This window comes from Nannospalax galili, unplaced genomic scaffold (genome assembly GCF_000622305.1).
Source record: "Nannospalax galili isolate Female #2095 unplaced genomic scaffold, S.galili_v1.0 scaffold53, whole genome shotgun sequence".
Classification (NCBI taxonomy): domain Eukaryota; kingdom Metazoa; phylum Chordata; class Mammalia; order Rodentia; family Spalacidae; genus Nannospalax; species Nannospalax galili.
Window position 1 is genome coordinate 472735 of NW_008332852.1, and position 21839 is coordinate 494573.

Consider the following 21839-nt stretch of genomic DNA (forward strand, 5'->3'; position numbering starts at 1 on the left):
AATATTAAAAAGGGAAAAAAAAACAAACTTCAAGGCAGGTATTTTTATTCTCTTTAGACACAAGATAATTTTTGCTTCAGAGTTAGTTTTCCCAAAGTCATACAGTAAATACACTACAGATAGAGAGTGGACAGGTATTTTAAGAAAACTCTTTTCATCTTTTACTTACTTAGCATGAGTGTGTGTGTGTGTCTGTGTGTGTGTGTGTGTGTATGTATGTTCATGCGCATATGTGTTTAGGTGTGCACATACCGTGGCACTCCTGCCACAGTACTTGTAGGTCAGAAGACAACTTGCAGAATCAGTTTTCTCCTTCTACCATGTGGTTCCCAAGACCTGGGAGCAGGTCACTTTACCTGCTTAGCCATCTTGCCAGCCCATACTATAGGGAGGCCTTACTCTTAATCACATATCTTTGTGTTACTGTCACATCATGCATATTGTTTTTATGATTATTAATTTGTGTGTATGAGTGTATTGCCTGCATGTATGTAATTACACCCATGTCATGAATGCCCACTGAGGCCAGAAAAGGGCATTGAATTCTCCTAGGAACTGGAGTTAAAGATGGTTGTTAGGAGTCATGTGGGTGCTGGGAACTGAACTTGGGTCCTCTGTAAGAGTAGTCAGTGTTCGTAATCACTGAGTCATCTCTCCGGTTCCACATGCACATTGTTTTGACTATATTTTTGTGTATGTGTATGTTGAGGGAGGGAGGGAGGGAGGGAGGGAGGGAGAGAGAGAGAGAGAGAGAGAGAGAGAAGAGAGTTTTGGAGTGTGATGACTAAAAAAAATAAATATAAATCAAAGAGCCATCTCAACTATCACTGAAGAAACACTACAGCCTTAAACAATTTGACTTCTTAGAGTTCCAGTTTCCACTTCTATTCAGTAGAAAAATAGCAAATTTACACTAAGAATGAGGGAGGCGGTGCACACCTTTAATCTAGCTGCTGGAGGTAACAGGTGGGTGGATCTTCATGAGACTGAGGCCTGCCTGGTCCATATAGTTAATTCCAGGTAAGCTGGGGCCACAGCAGCCTCAAACAAACAAACAAACAAACAAACAAAGAAGCAAACAAAAACATCTACACTATAAGACATTTAGCAGAGTAACAGTAAAATTATGCTGTAAAATATTTAGAAATTAAATAACTGTAAAATGTGCTAATGAAATCCCAATGCTCCAGGGAAATGTTAACTTTGATTATGAGTGGTTCAGAAGTTGAATCTCCCTCCTTTTGAGATCTGCCTATTTTTCTCATCATGGTTATGTTATTAGAATAAAGGTTGTTTTTTTTCAAAATGTTCTCAAACTTAAAAACAAAATCCGGTTACACTGATTTGTTGCAATGGTAATGTAGGCAGAGAATCTTGTTTTGGATGGTCACAAAGGTTTTGGAACTGATTGAATGGCAACAAGAACAAGAACTACTGAACTTTAGAAAACATTTGCAGGGTGGCAGGCTTATTTAGCTGAATCCTCCCCGCAGCACCTTCTGAAGTTCTTTTTCTGTCAGCCCCATTCTTCAGATGAAGACTTGAGAAAAGAGACTAGGTAATTTACTTTGGTCACACACAGCTGGTAAGTGGCAGGTGGTCCACCCCAGGTGATTTAACTCAAGAACTATGTTCCTTGCACATATTGTACTATCTCTTTGAGACTTTATATACAAATCACCTTCTCTTCATTCAGTGTATTCTTTGGACATGCATATGGTGTAGCTCTAAAATCGTGAGGTGGGAGCAGGTATGCATAAAGCTAATTGTTATTCTGGTGCATTATACCTTGCAGAGAATTCACTCTAACATTTAGGTTACCTGGTATTAATAAATCAACCGCAAAGCCAGTAGAATAGAACTGCAAGACATCCAGCGATGTCAAATCCAGTCCCAGCGTTCAGCTGCTATGGGAATGCTTTTTCCACATCCCAGACAGATGAACCTCTATTCCTGCATCTTCAGGGACGTGAATAACTCACAAAGTAGCGCACTCCATTTCCAAATGTTCTAGATGTTAGAAGTTAATTTTTATGTGGTAAAAAATACCTCTCCTGTGACATTTTCTGATGCAGGTTCTGTTTCCACACAACAAACAGAAAGTTTCCTTCCTATTATCGATAAATCATCAAATGTTCCAAGGAAGCAACTGTGTTTTCTTAAAGTCTTCTCTTTTTAAGGTTAAGTACTTGTATTACTTTTCTAAACTCCTTGTTCAGGTGTTGTAGCCATCAACATCCTGGTCACAACTCTTTGGATGAACTCTAATTTGTCAGGTACTCTCTTAAATGGTGGTGTCAGGAACTGATCACAAGGCACTGGATGTGCTCTGACTAGCTATGAGTGCAGGTGGATCCCAGCTTCAGTAAGCCAGTGCCCTTGGTGCCTTTTTAATACAGTAAGTATGTGGCTTACCCATATATCAAAACATACTGCAGATGTGTATTTATGACTTATAAAATATGTATTGGATGCTGAGATTTACATTATTATCCTAGTATATAGAAACTAGCAAAACAATATAATATAGTTGATTTATAAGTGTGAGTATCTAAATGACTTAAATAACTATTTTTTTCCTCTTCAACAGCAAATCAAACTTTCTAACTTTCTAAATGATAAAAGTCCCTTCCATTAAAACTAATGCATTTGTGGTTTAGCAGTCAGCAGCACAGTAAGTGTCTATAAGTAAGCTCAAATTACTAAAATGCATATATATGTATATGTGTATATATATATATGCATACTTCAGTCTGTTTTTAGGACTGATGAAGTAAGAATAGAGAAACCAATAGAGTTATATCAGAAAAACAACTGCAAACTATTTCACGGAGCAGCACAACTTTATCCTCCTGGTCTTTATGTTCTCTCTATATATACTACATTGAAATGACAGTTGGTAATGAACTTGATTAAAATTCAGCAAACATTTCTGCAGGGTCTATTGTCTGTGAAGCTTATGAAAAGTACCATAGGGGAACATTAAGATGTGTAAGAGCTGAGTTCTCATCACCACAATCTCTCCCAGAAATCCTAAGATTTTTAAAATGCACTTAGAATCATGAAATAAATATCTTTGTTACTGGGTTTTAAGTGAGAGCTGTTTGTAGAATTTTAATTTGAAAAACTTCACTTAATAATCAGCAAAGCAAGCAGCATTCACTAATATATAATATGCATAAGGTGCCAAATGAAGAATTTTATGAGTATTTTCTCCTTTTATTCTCAAAATGAACTTCTAAGGTAGGAATAATTTCAAGTCATATTAGTGACAATTAATGAAAGTTCTGAAAGCATAAATAATTTCCCCAAGAGTCACGCATCATATAGAGGCTGAATCTGAATCTAAAACTAAGATGCTAAAGGTGGCAGGAGTGAGCTTCATCTCTGTGTGGTTTATATATGACTCTGATGTTAATAGCATGTCAGATCACTAACACTGCTCCACCTGTTTATTCTGGAAGAAGACACTTCAATGTAGTTTATTATCCTGTTGCTTCTTCTCTAGAATATGACTTAGTATCCATTGCACCCCTGGGATTCTTATATTCTACAATTCACAACCAGCTTCTATGCTGTAATAAAGAATCACCTGTAGAGTCCATGATGAGGGCGGAGAGGAAAGAAAATAGTGAAATATCAATAACTGTTAGAATCAAATCAAAGCCCTACCAAGGCTAGCATTCAGGCTTCTGCTTTCGTAGAAAATATATTAACTGCTATTTCAAAATGCCCTTCATCTGAATAATGTAAACTGAAATTAACTGAACATACAGTTTGCCAGACTGTTCAGGTTTACCAAAGCTGTAAACATTTAAGGATTGCCCAGAGTCAAGAAGAAAATACTGTTTTTCTTCAGTCTTGTTCCTCACTTTGTAACAAAGTAAGAAAGAACTGGACGGGAGCCACTATGTTATCATAGGTAATAAATATTCTTAAAAGACAAAATCCTTAAACAGTGAGTAAAAGGCTAAAATTCTTTTATTCAAAAAGAAAATAGCAATAATGCTTTTTTTGTACACTGTTCCCATAAAATTTCAAAAGAATTACACATCTTATTTTTACCCCTTTGTCATTTATGTTACAATAATCAGTCTGGTTCTCTTTAGCTTAATAGAACTTGAATTAAATGCATCCTGTTATTTTAATCACCATCAGCGGTGTGTTTCCATTTTCTTGGCAGAGACCTTGAAAATAATTCAAGCCCTAGTCAGTGAAAAACCTATGTGTATATAAAAATCATGATTTATGATTTATTCAACTGGATCAATGTTTAATTATGTGTAGTATGTATTGCTGTACAGCATATTTACATATAAATTAATCTAGTCCATAGCAAGAGTGCCAATGGAATGTTCCATCCAAACATAAGTGGATGGAAAGCCAACAGCTGTTGCAAAGACCTTGTTTTTGAGTCTGAGCCTGAGAACAGAGAACAGATTTGAGAATTTGGCTACTACCCTTGCTTTTGAGGAGATTTTACTCTCTCAGCTCAAGATTTCATCAATGTATGTCACAAGATCACAAATAGTTCTCTAAGTAAGAAAACTTGAAGGGAACATTAAATATTAATTTATCATTCGGGACACTACCTTTTAAAGTACTGTATCATTCTCTATGAACGTTTAGGGCATTGATATTGTCAAGAGTCTCCCGTTTGATCTAAATACATGGTAAAGAAAAGTGAATCTGAGGCTGGAGAGATAGCTCAGTGGTTAAGAACACTGGTTGTTCTTGCAGAAGACTCTGATTTGAATCCCAGCACCCACATGGCAGCTAACAACTGTTCATTAACTCCAGTCCCAGGGGATCCAACAGCCTCTTCTGACCTCTGCGGGCATTGCACGACGTGGGTGCACTTACCTACATGCAGGCAATACACGCATACACATAAAAATAATTAAAACAAGTGAATCTGTTTGTCGTACATTGAAATTTGGTCAGCTTACTAAATTTTGCTGGATTTCTTTTTAAAGAAGAACCACTAATAGTCTGATTTTCAATTTCAGCCCAAAGTATTCTGACCAAGCTTTCATAATTCTATTCAACTTGAGTATAAACAAAATAGATGAACAGTATAATTTGGTCCTGGTTTATTACACAGGGGGAGAAAATGCATGCCAAACCCATGTTGGTGGAATTAAAGTAAATAATCAGTTTTACAAAAATGTACCTAAGAAACTCATACTGGCCTCTCAATCCCTCATTTTATGTCTCTCACAATGACTTTTCCCTCACATTACCAATTAACACATTATAGTGTCTCATCATTATCAGTAAGAATCATTGCTTAGGACATAGTTTGTGAAAATTTGGAGGAATACAGTGAATGTTAATGAAAGTAAATTTAATTTGATAATCCTGTGGGCAGCCCAAGGGTTAAGGTACAGGGATCCCTGTGATTCTATCACGGCTGGTTGAACTGAGGGATTGTCTCTGGCCATCTGCCCCTAGAATTCTGTTCTTGCCAAGTCACATACATAATTTTCATCACTACTTTGTAGTTACAAAATTTTGTTGTTACCAAAAGCCAAGGATGGGAGGGAGGGAGAAAAAAAATAGGAAGCAGGGCAGATTGGAAGGAAGAACAGGAAGAAAAGCAATTCATTGAGGCCCAGCTATTTCCTACAGGCTTCTGCCAATAGAAACACCAGACTGAGGTCTCTTGCCCTCTAAAATACCATTTCTAGGATGTGTTGTCTCTGTTTGACAGCCTCAGCCACTAGTCAGTTTTCTATATGCCAAAAAGTAATAGATCCTTACGATTTCATGTTAATTCTGTTTCTTCTATAATTATATATCCTCTTGCCTTCCTTTGCTCTGATACTCAGCAACCTCTGAAAAAGAGCATGTCCTTACCCCAGTGTTACAAAGAACATAACAGAAGCTTGTGCCTAGGGGAAAAAGAGGTAACTCTTTGGAGTTTTAGTCTCTGGGGCTTCAGGAACTAGAAAGATAAATCACTTGCCCTGTTTGTAATACTAAATAGAAACTGACAGCTATGTTTAATTTACCCAGCTCAGTATTACAAACCCTTTTCCTCATTTGATTCTACTATAGTACTGAAATATTTGCTCTAGTAAGCGAAAGCAAATATTAGATTTCACACTCCATTTAGTGGGATAACAGTGATGATAATCTGACATCAGAGAACCAAATATTCCCAACTTGTTTCATGAAAAGAATTTTCACTCCAGATGCAGGGTCCTCAATAGTTTGTTCCATCTCCCCCATTTATATTTTTTATTTTTGTTTATTTATATTTTATGTGTATGAGCGACCACCAGGTATGTGCAATGCCTGCAGAGCACAAAAGAAGGTGTCAGGTCTCCCGGAACTGGAGTTAATGAAGGTTGTTAGCCACCATGTGGGTGCTGGAGACCAAACCCAGGTCCTCTGCAAGAGCAGGCAGTGCTTTTAACCCATGAGCCATTTCCCCCGCCTCATCTATATTTCTCGAGACTGTGAGAACAGAAGTCACCCCATACTTGAAACTTTGGTAAAGCTCAGTTTTATGAATTACCTTCAGCCTTTTTCACTCATGAGGGAAAGCTTTCCTGCCTGAGCCAATCAATGTTTAATGCAAATAATGCCTTGCACACCACATTATTGTGCGTGGCACCTGTTTCTGTATTGCCTGGAAATTATGATGTTACTTGCAAACAAGTTGTTTCTTTCCCCTGAAAATAGAATTAAGGCAGATACTCATGGGAAACAGCTATCTGTAATGCTCTTTTCTTAATGGGGACTGAAGAATGCAGTCTTTAGCCCTGGACCATCCTCTGGAATAAAAGGATGCTGCTACTTACTCCTTCTACTCCACTTGGAGCCTAAATGTTCCTGCAGAGAGCTTTTTACTTCTGTCTCCATATTTATTAAGGAAAATTAAGTCTGCAAGAAACCTTGTAGCATGACCTACTCTCATTAACTTTACCTTTTCTTTGTATTGAAAAGGTTTATAACATTGTCATGTGATAGGTATAGTCTAATCCACCCAGTAAATATTGTAATTGTTTTGACATAGACTGAAACAAGAGTTAATAAGATGATGAAAATAAATATCGTTCCCCACATGAACTAATCTGAAAATACTCAAAATAGAATTTATAAATGAATTATAGAAAAACCCCAAATTGCGGATAATGAATTATACACAGTCCACATAACTCACCAATATAATGTAGTGCTTTGCTGAGCTCTTCAGTGAATGATAATGGCTGAGTTTTAGGCTCAACTGTATCTATTCTAGAACCAGTTAGCTCTATTACGCCTTGTGTTTTCTACTAATTCTTTATTATATTTTGGAATTACTAAAACCCTTTGTTCCCCTTAGTGTTTTGGTTATTGAGACATCAGTCAAGCAAACAAAGGAAATATTTGAGTTATCCGAAAACTACGGGGATTCTACAAGGAAAATTCTAATATGAAAACTAGTTAAGCAAATCTAAATAAATATCAGAGTAGATAACTGAGAAGTGCCCAGCCTTACCCATTTTTAGTATCTTTCTTGTCTATTTTTTTTACCATGCTGCCTTGACTAACAGAAATATTTAATAGTTCTATTTATTAAGGAGTCAAGGAAAAACAACCTGATAAATATTTATGTTTTACCACCTTAGCAATCATTTAGAAAGATAACACACATAAGTTCAAAGACCATATTACAATTTACTTTTTTGTAAATAACCACAATTAACTTAATGGTAAAATATGGTATCTGCTGTGTATTACAATGGTCCCTTGGTTCACAGGGATTGGTTCCAGGAGCCTCACAATCCCTAATGCATGGATACTCAAAACTCTTCAATAAAATGGTTTTGTATTTACAGATAAGGTATCCACTCATCCTGTACACTTTGTCATCTCTAAATTATTTATATTGTTTAATACAAAAAATGCTACTTAAATAGTTGTATCATTTAGGAAATAATGTCAAGGAAAAAAGCTTGTACATGCTTTGTTCAGACATAGAATTTTTTATTTCATATTGGGTGAACCCATAAATGTAGATTGGACACACACAGAGAGCAGACCCTGTAGATCTCCTAAACTTCTGAGTAATCTGTCATCACATGTTACTACCCTTAGCTCCTGTACTGGATAGCTTTAGTGTCAACTTGACACACCTCAGTTGATGGAGCCTCAACTGGGGAATTGCCTCTATTGGACTGGCCTGTGGCCATGTCTGAGGAGCATCTTCTTGATGAGGGATGCGGGAGGGCCCGCACTGTGGGTGATGCCATCCCTGAGCAGGTGGGCCTGTGTTGCGTAAGAAAGCAGGCTGAGCAGGGGCCAGGGGAGCCAGCCAGTAAGCAGCGTTCCTCCATGTCCTGTGCTCCAGCTCCTGCCTCCAGGTTCCTGTCCTGAGTTCCTACCTTGGGCTTCCTGATGAACTGTGACCTGGGAGATGTAAGCTGAATAAACCCTTTCTTCCCCAAGTTGGTAGTGGTCGGAGTGTTTTGTCACAGCAATGAAGGAACAAACCAGGACAGCTCCTGTTCACATTAATTGCGTGCAACCCTTGCTCTATGTGTGTGAGTCTGCGTGTGGGTCTGTGATCTGTATGTCTGTGTGTTGATGTGTGTATTAATTACTTTTCTGTTGCTATGATCATACACCATGACCAAGTCAACTTCTAGAAGGAAGTGTTTATTTAGCTTATAGTTGCAGAAGGTAACAGTCCATCATAGCAGGGAGGCATGGCAGGAAAGGTGGCCAGAGCAGAAAGCTAAACACATCTTCAAGTAGTCACAGGAAACAGAGAGGCAGACTAGAAGTGGGAAAGCTATATACTCTCAAAGCCTGCCCCTGTGTGCTTCCTTCAGCATGACCACACCTCCAAAAGGTTCCATGACCCTCCTCAAACAGTATCATGAACTGTAGACCAAGTGTTCAAATACCTGGAGCCTATGGGGGACATTCATTCAAACCACTGCAGCATGCATGTACGTGCTTGTATGTGATCCATGTATGCACGTGTGTGGAGTACACATACATATAGAGACCAGAACTCAGCATCTTCCTCAATTGTTCTGCATCTTATTTTTTCAGAAAAGATTTCTTGCTGAACCTGGAACTCACTAGCTCAGCTAGGCTGCCTGACAAATAAGCTTCAGGATTTCAGCACTGGGATGAAGATATATGCCACTATGCCTGCCTTTTTACATGGGTTCTGGTGATCCAAACTTAGGTCTATATGCTCATATAGCAAGCAAGCACTTTACCAACAGAACTTTCCCCCTAGACCCCAGGGTTTGCTTTTTAATCACAATTTCCATTTGCTTAGCAATGAGATGAACAGGTAAATTACATATTGAAAAAAATATAGCTAAGGATTTTAAATGTGAGGTTGGAGAGACGGTTCAGAGGTTAAGAGCACTGACTGTTCTTGCAGAAGACCCAGGCTTGAATCCCAGCACCCACATGGCAGCTAACAACCATCTAGAAATTCAGTTCCAGGGGATATGATGTCCTCTTTTGTCCTCCTTGGACAATGTGCAAGAGTGCACTTACACACATACAGGCAATGCCCTCATACAGATTAAATTTTAAAAAATTAATTTAAATATCTTAAAACGAATGTAGCACTATCTAATATTAAAATTGTAAGGTGACTTGGGCTAGTTGTTTGTTCACTATCCAGTATATACTTAGATACTATTGTGTTTTCATAAATCTTTACATTTTCCACAACACCTGAATGTTTGTGGCCGGTGCTCTGGGACACATTTCCATATATTTTGTGACCAGAGCTAGCCAGATTGATCCTAGTAGGTACAGAAACTTGAAAAGTGTCTTAGATATTAAACATGGAAGATTCATTATGGGAATGTCCCCAACAGAAAGTAAGAGTTATTGAAACTTCCCCAACAAGAAGGATAAAGTCAGAGAAATGAATTCAGATACTTAGATGAATGCCTACCAAGCATGACACATTAGTGCTAATGGAGAATTAGACAAGAAGCACTTCAAGAGAGTAAGTTAAAGGACTGGCTTGATGTTATTAATAAACTAAAAGTAATATTGTCTTACAATAAGGCTGATAAGCTTTACCTTCACCCAATAATGGAAGTTGAGAAAATGATCAAATGTGAAATAGTGAAACGCTTTCTAATGGTGATGTTAGAAATGCTGAGACAATGAGGTTAACTTGGGTATGTGGAGCATTTGAGACATTACTGGATAATCATTTAGTATATAGCTCTGAGTTCAGTTGTGTCACCCCAAAATTCCCATGTCACAGTCCTAATCCCCATTACCTCTCTGTCCATATTCCAAGGTAGAATCTTTAATGTCTACCTCCTGCTGAATATTAATTTAAAATTCTAAATATCTCAGTCTTCTTTGAAATATTAAAAAAAATCATTTTCTGTCACCTTTTAAGATTATCCTTTTATTGAGAGAATGCCTAACTGATTTGAACAAGCTGGCTATGTGAAATTCTGGGTGCTTGTCTTAGTAGAGCCAAATCCTTTTTATACAGATACACCCATCATTACTCAAATAATGCCAAGTATTATAGTCCAGGCAGGTATGTATTATTTTATATATGAGAAAACATTACCGTAGGACCATTTCTCAGTGGAGCAGGGGAATAAAAGATTTCTGAATCTCAGTTCCTTCCAAAGCACCACGTAATGAGCTCTTATAAAGCATTGCCAAGCTGCAATCTAAAGTCCTGTTTAATCAGCCATAGCAAGCTCTGTGTGGTCCCCACGGAACAACTCTGAGAGATCAGGGCTCCTCCTCTTCCATCCACTGCCTTGCCAGGAAATCCTTTCTTGTCAGGGTCTAGAGAGCCTGTGGTGCAAGGCCTGGGCTTTGCATGTCAGCACAGAGCCAACAGCAGAATAAAAATCATCAGCTTTGTTTCATGAACGTTGTTATTTACAGTGTCAGAGTGGAATTTTTAAAGACCTGCCACATTTGCGTTGAATCTGTCACTCCTAGCTCCAGTGTTAATTTCTGCTCTATACATGATCTTGTGCTCCAATTAAAAAAAATTTTTTACAAGGTTACCGTCAATGTCAAAAAATGTAAACATCAAATGTATGTTAGACAAAATGAAGTTTGCTTAATGTAAAGGGGGTAATGACATTCATTCAAACTAAACTTATTCGATTACACAAGCAAAGCATACCTTCTTAGGCAGTTTTGATGGAATTTGCATGCAAATTTTGCAGCTAACCTTTCATTTGATTTTATTTATTTGACCAATAGCATTTCTCAGCTTACCCTATGGTCTATGTAAAGTGCCTTTCAAAGGGAAGAATGTCTTTGTTGAATATATTCAGACCCACAGAACGTAATTGACCTTAAGAATGCATAGAAACTCTCCAGTTTTGACAATGATCCTTCTTATTTGGGAATTATAAAACTGAAACTACAGACTAAGAAGATGACAGGAAGGACTGTGGTTGGTTTGAAGGAATCAGACCTATTTCATAATAATGAGAAAATAATACATGAATTTATATTTATGTCAAGCTTGCTGTTGATGGGCAAAGGTTCATATAGAAGTCACTGCTACAGAAATGTCTGTCATCTCCACTCTGTACTCTAGTCTTTCAGTTTTTTTCCAAATACTGCCCTCTAGAAGAATAAAAAGAAGATTTTTAAATAATAAGTAAACTATGATTCAGTAGTTCATTTCCTGTGCTGAAATGATTTTGCCTCTCTTCTGTTATAGCTCCCTGCCGTAGGAGGACAGTTAACATTTACCATCTCATATGACCTTGAAGAAGAGGAAGAAGATACAGAAAAAATCCTGCAGCTGATGATTATCTTAGAGGTAGAATACTGAGCATGTCACCGTTCTACCATGTTCCACTCACCTGTTACTGAGGTTGCTCATGCTGTTTTTAAACTGGTTCGTTGGACACTGATTTACATGAGATTAAAGAAACATACCTCAGCAATTTTATGCAACACCCATGTTTTAATGTGAGAAGTGCTTAGAAAATTAAGAATAACCATTGGGGCTTGATTTCAAAAAAGAGACTTAGAACCATTTGAAACTTGAATTTAAATCCTGATCATGTTTCCGGATTAGAAAAATGATGCAGTTGCTTAGGTCAATGCTGATTTATATAACACATGATATTATTTCTGCATAGATTTTTTATATTAGGCAGAAGTAAAGGGAAAGGGAACTTATTTGTTGAACTGTTGTTCAATCTTGATTTTAAAAATCTTACTTTAGAAAAAAAAAGATAGAAGAGCAAGTGCTTTCAGGAAATTGAAGGACAGAAGCTACTTCAAAATGCGGTATCCTCAGTGGTGTACGCAGAACCCTTTCCTGCTCTTCTTACTTCCTTTCATTCCAGTGATGATACTTCCACCAGTAGTCACGCATACTCACAGGCACACACATGCACCTGCAGGCATGCACATGTATGCACATTTGTGGCTCATGGTTAAGCAACAGGCTCTTTGTTTGTCTTGAATCTTCCTTGCTTATGAATCAGTGACAAAATGACAGTGTACCTCCCTCAGAATGAATATCTTTGAAACTGGATGAAGTGGTCTATATTTCATATAAGCATAAAATGACATGTCTATCCTGTTAAGTCCTTTAAAATGAAAGGATCTCTCTAAGTGTAAAAGGCTGAGAAGTTATACATCATTAATATGATAAACTACAAAGAATGGCTTAAACGTCATAGGTCAGCCTACATGATACTTAGTGTGATGCTGTTATCCTATTGTGAACATCAGTGTGCAGATCTTTTCCTTGCTTGTTTCTCCATATGTGGAAGTCAGAAGTCCTTCAAAATAATAGGTTAATGAAATTGTGCCTCCCTTTGTCCTCTCATTCTTACTTCTACCATAAATTATGGGAAATATATAATTTCTGCATATTTGTTTATTTTTTATTTTTTTTATATTATGTATGAGTGTATTGCCTGCACATGTGTAAGTGCAACCATGTCATTCAATGCTCAGGGAGGACAAAAGAAGGTGTCAAATACCCCCCTGGAACTGGAGTTACAGATGGTTGTTAGCCACCATGTGGGTGCTGGGAATCAAACCTGGGTCCTCTGTAAAAGCAGTCAGTGCTCTTAACTGCTGAGCCATCTCTCCAGACCCATAATTTTTGCATATTTGTATAAAACAAACATGTTTGTAACCACATTTGTATATGACTTTCCAGGTACCTGTTATTTGATTTAATGGAGGAAGCAAGGTCATGTGAACCTGAGAAGATATTTTTTTTGTAATGGGTCTGGTGAAGGCTGATTTTTTATGTTGTGTTGTCTGCACTTCATGCACACCAGAAATATGCTGAATGACAGGGAGAGCCAACATGAAGCTAAAGCCTCAGGAAGATAATACAGAACAGAGAATCAGATTCATGTGAGTTCTATACATTTTGTGCCTATTTTTTCAGTCTTACTTATATATACTTTCTTGTATTCCCTTTAGGGAAATAACTTGAGAATCAGCACTGCCTTCAAGGAGGTGTATTTGGAACCATCTGAAGAACACATTGAGGTGTTATTACTCAAAGAAGAGTCATTTACCATCCATAGAACAAACACACCAATCAGTAGAAAAGATTTTATGACCGTGTTTGCAAATGTGGAGAGAGTTCTCCTACAAATCACATACAACTTGGGGATGGATGCCATCTTCAGGTAAGGTCTGGAATTCCATTCCCCAATGTCCATGCATGTATCTTGGAGCAAACATGTGTATGCTAGAAAAGTACATTTTAAAAGGTCTGTGTTTGCAGCTTCAAATACAAGATCATAAACACTGATTTTCTAGAAAGTATTCTTATTAAAACTTTGAAAACTTAAATATCAAAAATAAGTCTTAGCCTTTAATATTACTGATGAATCCTTTGAAATACTGCCAATGCATAATAATGACTTCCATACTGAAAAGGAAAGTTTATGTTGTCTCATGGTATGATATTTAAGAGATATAATTCTATAATAATCATATTCAGAAAATGGTTTATAAAATATTTTCTTCCATTAATCAGTTAACTAGTTTCTGACCTAATAGCATCCAATTTGAAGCATCTTTATTTACATAACTGCACTTCTCTTCATAAAACACTGTGGTACTAAATGGGCACGTGGTGTAAAGGAAAGAAGAGTAGGAGTTTTTGGAGCCCAAATAAATATCAGTCTGTAAGCTCTGTTGATTTTGCACAGGTGATTGGTGTTTATGAAACCTTGACTTTCAGTTTAATGTACACATAACGCTACCCAGCTCATCTCTCAGGGCTGAGGTTAAAGCACGCCTTACCTTGGACAGTTTCAAACGCTAGTTCCTTCTTGTCATCCATGATTTTTATTGTAAAGACAGAAGCCCTGACTTGAACCAAGTTTGCTTATATTAGGACTCACTAGAAGCTGCTTTATTTATCATTTAAAAAACAATGACATCTTGTCTGTTGAATTTTTAATTTCAGTTACTGGAATACATTCTTCCTCTTTCATTCTTATCCAGGTAATAAGCAGCATGAGATATTACTATGCCTTCTTTGTAAATCAGTTTAAGTCAGGTGATCAAGTTTGACCCCACACTGGCAACTAACTCATATCTTTAAGCAAAGCAGTCTCTCCTACATTGAACTTTCTGGTTGTAAATTCTAGCCCTGTCATTTGCTTGCGCTCCTGATTTTGCCTCTCTCTTGTAATATTTCAACGAAGTACAATCATCATTACTACCTCCAAAGGAGGGAACTGCAGATTCAGAAACAAAACAGTTGCCAAACAGTATACCTCTTTTGCATAGGCAATTCTGTGAGAAGCTGGGTTAAAGTGCCGTAAAGATGAGAAGCAGCACTTAGAAATTAATTATGTTTTTTCCCACTTAGTAAATAGAGATTGTCATGATGTTTAAACAGTACAAAGAGATGAGTCCTCTAGCTTTCAAAGTGAATGACAACCAAACTGACAAAAAGTTGCTAGAAGGCTTATTTATTTTTGTCAGCATTGCTTCTCAGGTTAGTTCATTCAAAGGCACTTCCACCTGATTTATGTCAAACAATTTCAGTATCTACTCATCTTAAAATCATCGGTTTCATTTAAAGCCTTGTGAGGTTTCCTCTGTATTTAGGAAGGTAGCTGTGGAGCATGTCTTTGTGAACTGACTTAGGAGTTATCCAAATAGGTGGCTAACCTTTGCTGTTATTATGGAAGCACCGAGACCCAGGAAGTGAAGACCAATGTCAGATTTGAAGCTCCAGCCCATTTTAGGAGAACTGAAAGTCAGCGTGAATCCTGAGTCAGTAAGCTAGTTACATATTTTATTTATCTCTGATCAACTAGTAGATTGACCCATGTTTGTAAACATCATTTGAATTGATTTCAACTTGTCTTGCACAGTAGGCGTCTGAGTTGGTATACTGCTTGTGTGCAAGCATAAGGAAATTGAAGCTATCTCAACAACATTCCATGTATTGAAGGGTAGTTATCTCAGCACATGGGCTGTTTTGCCCAGTTACATGATTAGGTGGAATTGGATAGAAAACTGAGCTGTATGTCAAAGATTTTGACTTTTGTTTCCAACAGAGCTCTTTATTAGTCGTAAACATGAATATGGCATTGACCTCTTTGTACCCCCGTCACTTCATCTCTAAAATAAGGGAGACAATTGCTGTACCAACTTCAAAAGGTCACTAGGAAAATGGAATTAGAGAATTTCTGAAACACTTTTCTAACAGAAAATCAGCACACAAATGTGAAGCATTTCTATTTGACCCATATCAGTCCAAGTGATAACATTTTCTCTAAATATCATTAAGGTTTGACAATATCTACATTAAGGCACAAGCTGTTTCTACAACTTTGGGAGTTTTTACTGTCATTCTTACTCTGAATGCTGAAAAACTCATCCAGTGAAACTAATTGATTTCTTCACTCTCTTCAGTAAGATGATAAGAAAACTAGAAAACTTTTTTTAAGTAGGTAAGATAAGCCTTATTAAAGGCTTGGGAGAGCATGCCTTTAATCCAGCACTTGGGAAACAGAAATAGGTGGATCACTGTGAGACTGAGTCCAGCCTGGTCTAAATAGTGACTTCCAGGTCAGCTGGGACTACAGGGAGAAACTTTCTCAAAAAGACAAAAAAAAGGGGTAAGATAAGATGCTCAGATGTCTCCGTGGGTACAGTTTTCATCATGCAAGCATGAGGACTGGAGTTTGGACACCCAGCACCAGCATAAATGTCAGGTAGATGGGCATGGTCACCTATCCATAAGCTCACCAATTCAGGACACTGAAATACAAGTTCACTAGCACAAGCTAGACTAGATTAATTGGAAAGCTCTGGGTTCAAGTGAGAGACCTAGTCTCAATATAAAAGGTAGAAAGCAAATACCCAACACCATCCTTTGGCCTCCATATGTACAAGCATATAGGTAGACATACATATACAAATATGTACATGCACACCACATACAAAAGAAAGAATAACAAGATAAAATCAAACTACTTGCAGCTTTCTCCTTTAAATTTTCAAAATCTTGTTTTAATAACATCCTTGATCTTTAACACAAGCAAGGTATTTCTTAAGCACCTATTAGACATAGAAATTGGCACAAATTCGCTTTCTTTGGGCCCCAGGGTAGACATTGTTACAGTTCACTAAATTTCTAATCTCCCCTTCAGGGATTTTGTATTGAGAGTATGTATTGAGTAGATTTACTTGGTTTGGCCCATGAAATGGGGACAAAAGTGATGTGTATTTTTCCTGAGGAAGAACATTGGATTGCTAGTATGAGACTCTCTGGAGCTCATTCAGTAACCAGAAGATCAAACAACCTGAAACTCTGACAGCACATGGAGGTCAGTGCCTTGGTTGTTTTGATCTTCTGGTTACTGAACAAGATCTGCTTTTGTGAAATTCTCTACAGTCCGCCATCATCTCTGAGAATTTGGACGTTTTACCACAGCACAATCAATCTCACTATGACTTTATTAACAGAGACCTTATCTGCCTTTACCTGATTAAAATAAGTAGAGAATCTTTACAATATTTTTGACATGTATTTATTGTGCATATAGATGGACTTCATAAACATGTTTTTGTTTAAGTACATCATGTGATTTGATCATATCTGTCCTAATAAAGAGTCTTAAAGGTAAGATAAGTTTATGAGAATATTATGGTGAATTTTGCATGTTTTTGTATTGAACTGAATTTGACAGAGTTTATATGACAAATAATCTAACAAAAACCCCATCATCAAAGCATTTTTGGTGACTGTAGAAATAGAGGTGATGGGGCATACTTTGCATCTCCCTTTGAAATTACCAATCCATGTGACCAGGTTTTAAAGAAATATGCTGGTAAGGACCCTAGGACTTAAAAAATTTTTGTAATATACTTGTCATCACACTGTTGGTGACAGATGTATCAGGATTTAAGCCTTCAGGTGCTTTTTCCCTATCTTCTTTTAGTGTCTCCCAAGGCTAGTCTGTAAATAATGGATTAATTCATTCTGCAAACATTTTCTGAGCATCTTCTATGTGTCTCTGTCTAAATCTCAGTTCTCTGTCCTATAAAATGGCAACAACAATATCTAACTTTCCAGACTGAAGATGACATGAGGAAATGGTGCCTAGAAAACATCTGACATACTGCCTAGCATATGCTGGGAGACAGTGAAGGGTGACGAAGGGCTCACTAGATGAAAGATGAGCACTGACTTTTTAAAAAGATAACCCAGAAGAGAAGGTAGATGCATGAACTTTTGAAAATATAGTGGGCAATGCAATATGAGTGTATGCTTTGTACACTTGGAGGACTGAGGAGAAAGCAGTGAAATCTTAAGCTAGCATTTAATGGTTTGAGAAATGCCTGTAGTCACATCAGATCATGTCATTTTTTTTTTCTCCAAGTTGATGTGGATCAGAATGTTTGGAGAGGGTCACTGGGGAAATTGCTCAGTCAGCAAAGAGCTTGCAACACAAACATGAAAACCTGTATGGACCCCCAGAACCCATGTAAATATCTGTATGGAAACTCTTACCTATAATCCCAGCACCTTGGAAGTAGAGAAAGACAGATTCCTGCAGCTAGCTGACCAACCAGCCTAGCAAAATCCATAAACTCCAAGGTCAGTGAGAGACCCCGTCTTGAAAATTAAGTTGACGAATAATTGAGGAAGACACCCAACACTGACCTTTGGCCTCCACGTACGTATAAGTACACACACACACACACACACACACACACACACACGTATACACACAACAAAGACCCACATAAATGAAAAAAAAAATCCCCAGATGTGCATTCAGACATTGACTGGACCACTAAATCATTCTGTTGACTCTTTAACAATGAAGTAAAAGTGAGCATTCACCTCTAATTAAGAGGTACTTTGCAAAACCAACATAGGGCAGAGTCTAGAGGAAGTTCTTGTGCAGCTGGTGATAACCTCACATATGCTAGGCTGACCTAGTAACACTGAACAATATCCCCAGCCCTCTTTTTATTCTTTATTTTGAGGCACAATTTCATAGAGTTGCCCAGGAGAGCCTTGTGTTCTTTCTGTAGTTCAAGCAAGACTTGAACTTGCTGTCTTCCTGCCTTAGCCTTCCAAGTGCTAGGAGCACAAGCCTGTATAACCAGACACAGCAGAGAATTCTGAATCACTGTCTTATATTTTGATAAAAGTAAAATGGAACAAAACTTTGTCATCAATAAAACCTTTGTCTATGGTGGCTGAATCAAAACAATAGTTTTTTAACGTTGAATAAAATGAAAGTCTTATTTTTTTTAAAAAAAGGTATGAAGAAAAAGCCAAGTATTTAAGTGAGTTTTACACCAAGGTCTTTTTTTTTTTCAAAGTGATGCTGGCAGTTTTTGTAGACTATAATATATCTAACACTGGTGAGAAGTGTAGTGAAACAAATATATAAAGGCAGTACTGGGATAGTGTGCCTGGTGTGACTCTAGTATTTTCCATAGTCACTTTTATAAGCATGTCCTTTCTCTCCATCCATCATCTTATCTGTATTTTCAAGTCACAATAATGAGAGTTAGTAGAGCATTTGACTTAGTTGACAAAGCTTTGATAGTTCATGCATCTCCAAAATTTAGTACTTTATTGCTGTCAACGTTCTGTATTTAAATGAATGCAGCCTGATATCAAGAAAAGCAAATGACCATACTGAAGGGGAAAAAATATACTGCAGCCTTCTTCATGAGTAACATTAAAACTGTTAAACACATTAAAATCCCATTTAACAAACAGCAGAACTTAATGAACATTGGAATTGCTCAGTGAATACTAATGTGGAATATTACAGGGAAAGATGTTTGAATATTGAAATTTCTCACAGCTCAAAATGGTTACTCAGATTAAGGAGAGGAACATCTGTTGTTGAAAAGACAAAGGGAATTTGGCAATTCACTGAAAACATTTTTTGGTTTTGTATCTTTATTTTTTAAATGTTTCTTAAAGCATTCAACTGTTCATTCTTCTCCCTTGAAACTTCCATTGTTCCTACTTTAAGTTTTGCCTGTCAGTTTGAGAGTAGAAATCCTGAAATGTATCTGTCTGCATCAATCAAGCTGTTATTTAATAAACTGTGACACTCTTATATGATAATCAACTAATTTTTCAACAGTGAAACCATTTGATTCTTAGTGATCAGAATTATGAGGCTTATTATGTGATAGTACATTAATTCCCAGCAATTAGATGTCAGAATATATTCAGGTCAGTTCTAGCCTCTGGTTTTGACTCCTGATCAACTTTTTCCCATTTATTTTCTGTCGGATCAAACACATAATTTACCACTTACTTATGGGATTTTATTCCTCTGAAATGTGGTGTGGTGGTTTGAATGAGAATGTCCAAGTATTTGGACATTTTGTCCCCAGTTGGTAGTGCTGTTTTGAGAGGTTTTAAAAGGTGTGGCTATGTTGGAGGAAGCACATCACTGGGGACAGGCTTAGAGAGTTCTTAAGCCTTGTCAGATCTCCAGTTATGTGCTGTTTCCTGTGCCTGCTTGAAGATGTGAGAACTTAGCTTCTGCTCCTACTCCAGCCATGCCTGCAGCCATGCCATCCCCACCATCATAAACTCTTACCCTTTGGAACCATAAGCTAAATAAACTCTTAATTTTAGAAGTTCCCTTGATCATGGTGTTTCTTTCACAGCAACAGGAAAGTGACTAATATATGTGTATAGTAGGTTTTATTACATATATTATCATGGAATATTTTAGTCATCATTTGTAACACAGCTGTATTCTGTCAATCTATTAAGCTATGTATGTTTTAATTAAATTTGTATATATCTATCCATTTATCCATCAATCTGTCCATCCATGTAGACATTAAGAGCATGGTACAATATGAACTCACAGTGCTTATGAGAGCATGCACAAGACTTGTACAGACCCAAAGGAGAAAGGGCCCCAGCATGGATGGGGGAGGTGGACAGGAGGTCCCAGAACTAATTGAGGGTCTATTGGCAATTGATAGATGCTAGGACAGGGACAGTCAGTTTTCCTTATTGTTATAACACCTGGTAAATTGACCAGACTCCAAGAGATAAGCCCCCACCAAAGAACACTTGAGAAACACAAATTAGACTTTATAGGCCTTAAAAAAAAAAAAAAAGAAAAATAAAAACAGAGGACATGAGTCAGTGGGGGAGCATAGTAAGATAGGAATGGGGGGTGAATATGGTCAAATAAATTGTATAAGATTCTCAAATCAATAAAAATATTTTTTAAAAGAATATATGGTACATGTATTGGGACAGTCGTGGTGCATATAGAAATGACATGAGAAAGTTTATGTTAACAGAGACTAGCTAGAGCTTGCCTTAGCATATGTAAATGGTATCTTCAATTTACTACCTATTGTGTTAAGAGGACAAGTTGTGGGGCAAGACAGGTGGCTCAGTGAGTAAGAGCACTGGCTGCTTTTCCAGAGGACCCATGCTTGAATCCTAGAACCCACATGGATGCTAACAACTGTCCTCCATAACTCTAGTTCCAGAGGATCCAATGCCCTCTTCTGGCTTCTGTGGGAATTGGATTACACAGGTGTATTTACATATATGCAGGGAAAACACTCACAGACATAAAATAAAAATCAATAAATTTTAAAAGAAAGCAACTTGTCAGACCTAGAATTTCTCCAAACTATATAACCCTGAAAAATGGAAAACAGGTACTGAAAATACATTTTTACAAATATTTGTAGCACCCAAATGGTAGAAACAACCCAAATATCCATCAACAAATAAATAGAAAGCAAATGTGGCATATATGCAAAATGGACTAATATAGAAGTATATAAAACTAGTGCTATATGGTACAGTGAAATTGAATCTCACAAAAATTATGCTAAATGAGAGGACTCATATACCAGTCACATATTGCCAGAGTTTATCAATATGAAATATCCAGAAAAGATAAATCTATAGTGAGAGAGCTGTCTGATGCAAGAGTGGAACAGTGTCTGATTAAGGGAAACAGATTTTCTTTTTGGGTGATAAAATTCCTTGGATATATATGAAGGTGGCAATACTAAATGACATCACTGCACTCTTTAAAATGGGGATGGGCTCATGAAGTTCTACCCCTAGCTGAGAAACTATTTATAGTTGATGGAGGCTGGGCAAAAGTCAGTTTTCTTCAAGCATGTGGCACCTCAGAGGCTACACATGTTCCAGTAGATCATCTTCCAACCACGCACATATAGGCAGCACTAAGTGAACTCAGCAGTTTAAAAAAAAAAAATCACATGAAGTTGGAAGGGAAAAGTGGTGGGGGTAAGGGAAGGAATTGGAGGGGAGAAAAAGGGAGTGAATTTGGTAAAAAAAAAAAATACTGAATTTTGTATATGTATAT

General features: G+C 37.2%; 1 protein-coding gene across 3 annotated transcripts in view; it reads left to right on the plus strand.

The window, feature by feature from the left end:
- The window catches only part of Lama2 (laminin subunit alpha 2), a 679163-nt gene that overhangs the window by 379168 nt on the left and 278156 nt on the right, over positions 1–21839 (plus strand). For all 3 annotated transcript variants that reach the window (XM_008827821.3, XM_029560968.1, XM_029560969.1), the window contains exons 13-14: positions 11690–11791; positions 13426–13637. In XM_008827821.3, coding sequence (XP_008826043.1) covers positions 11690–11791; positions 13426–13637 — 314 coding nt within the window. The remainder of the gene's footprint in view (positions 1–11689; positions 11792–13425; positions 13638–21839) is intronic.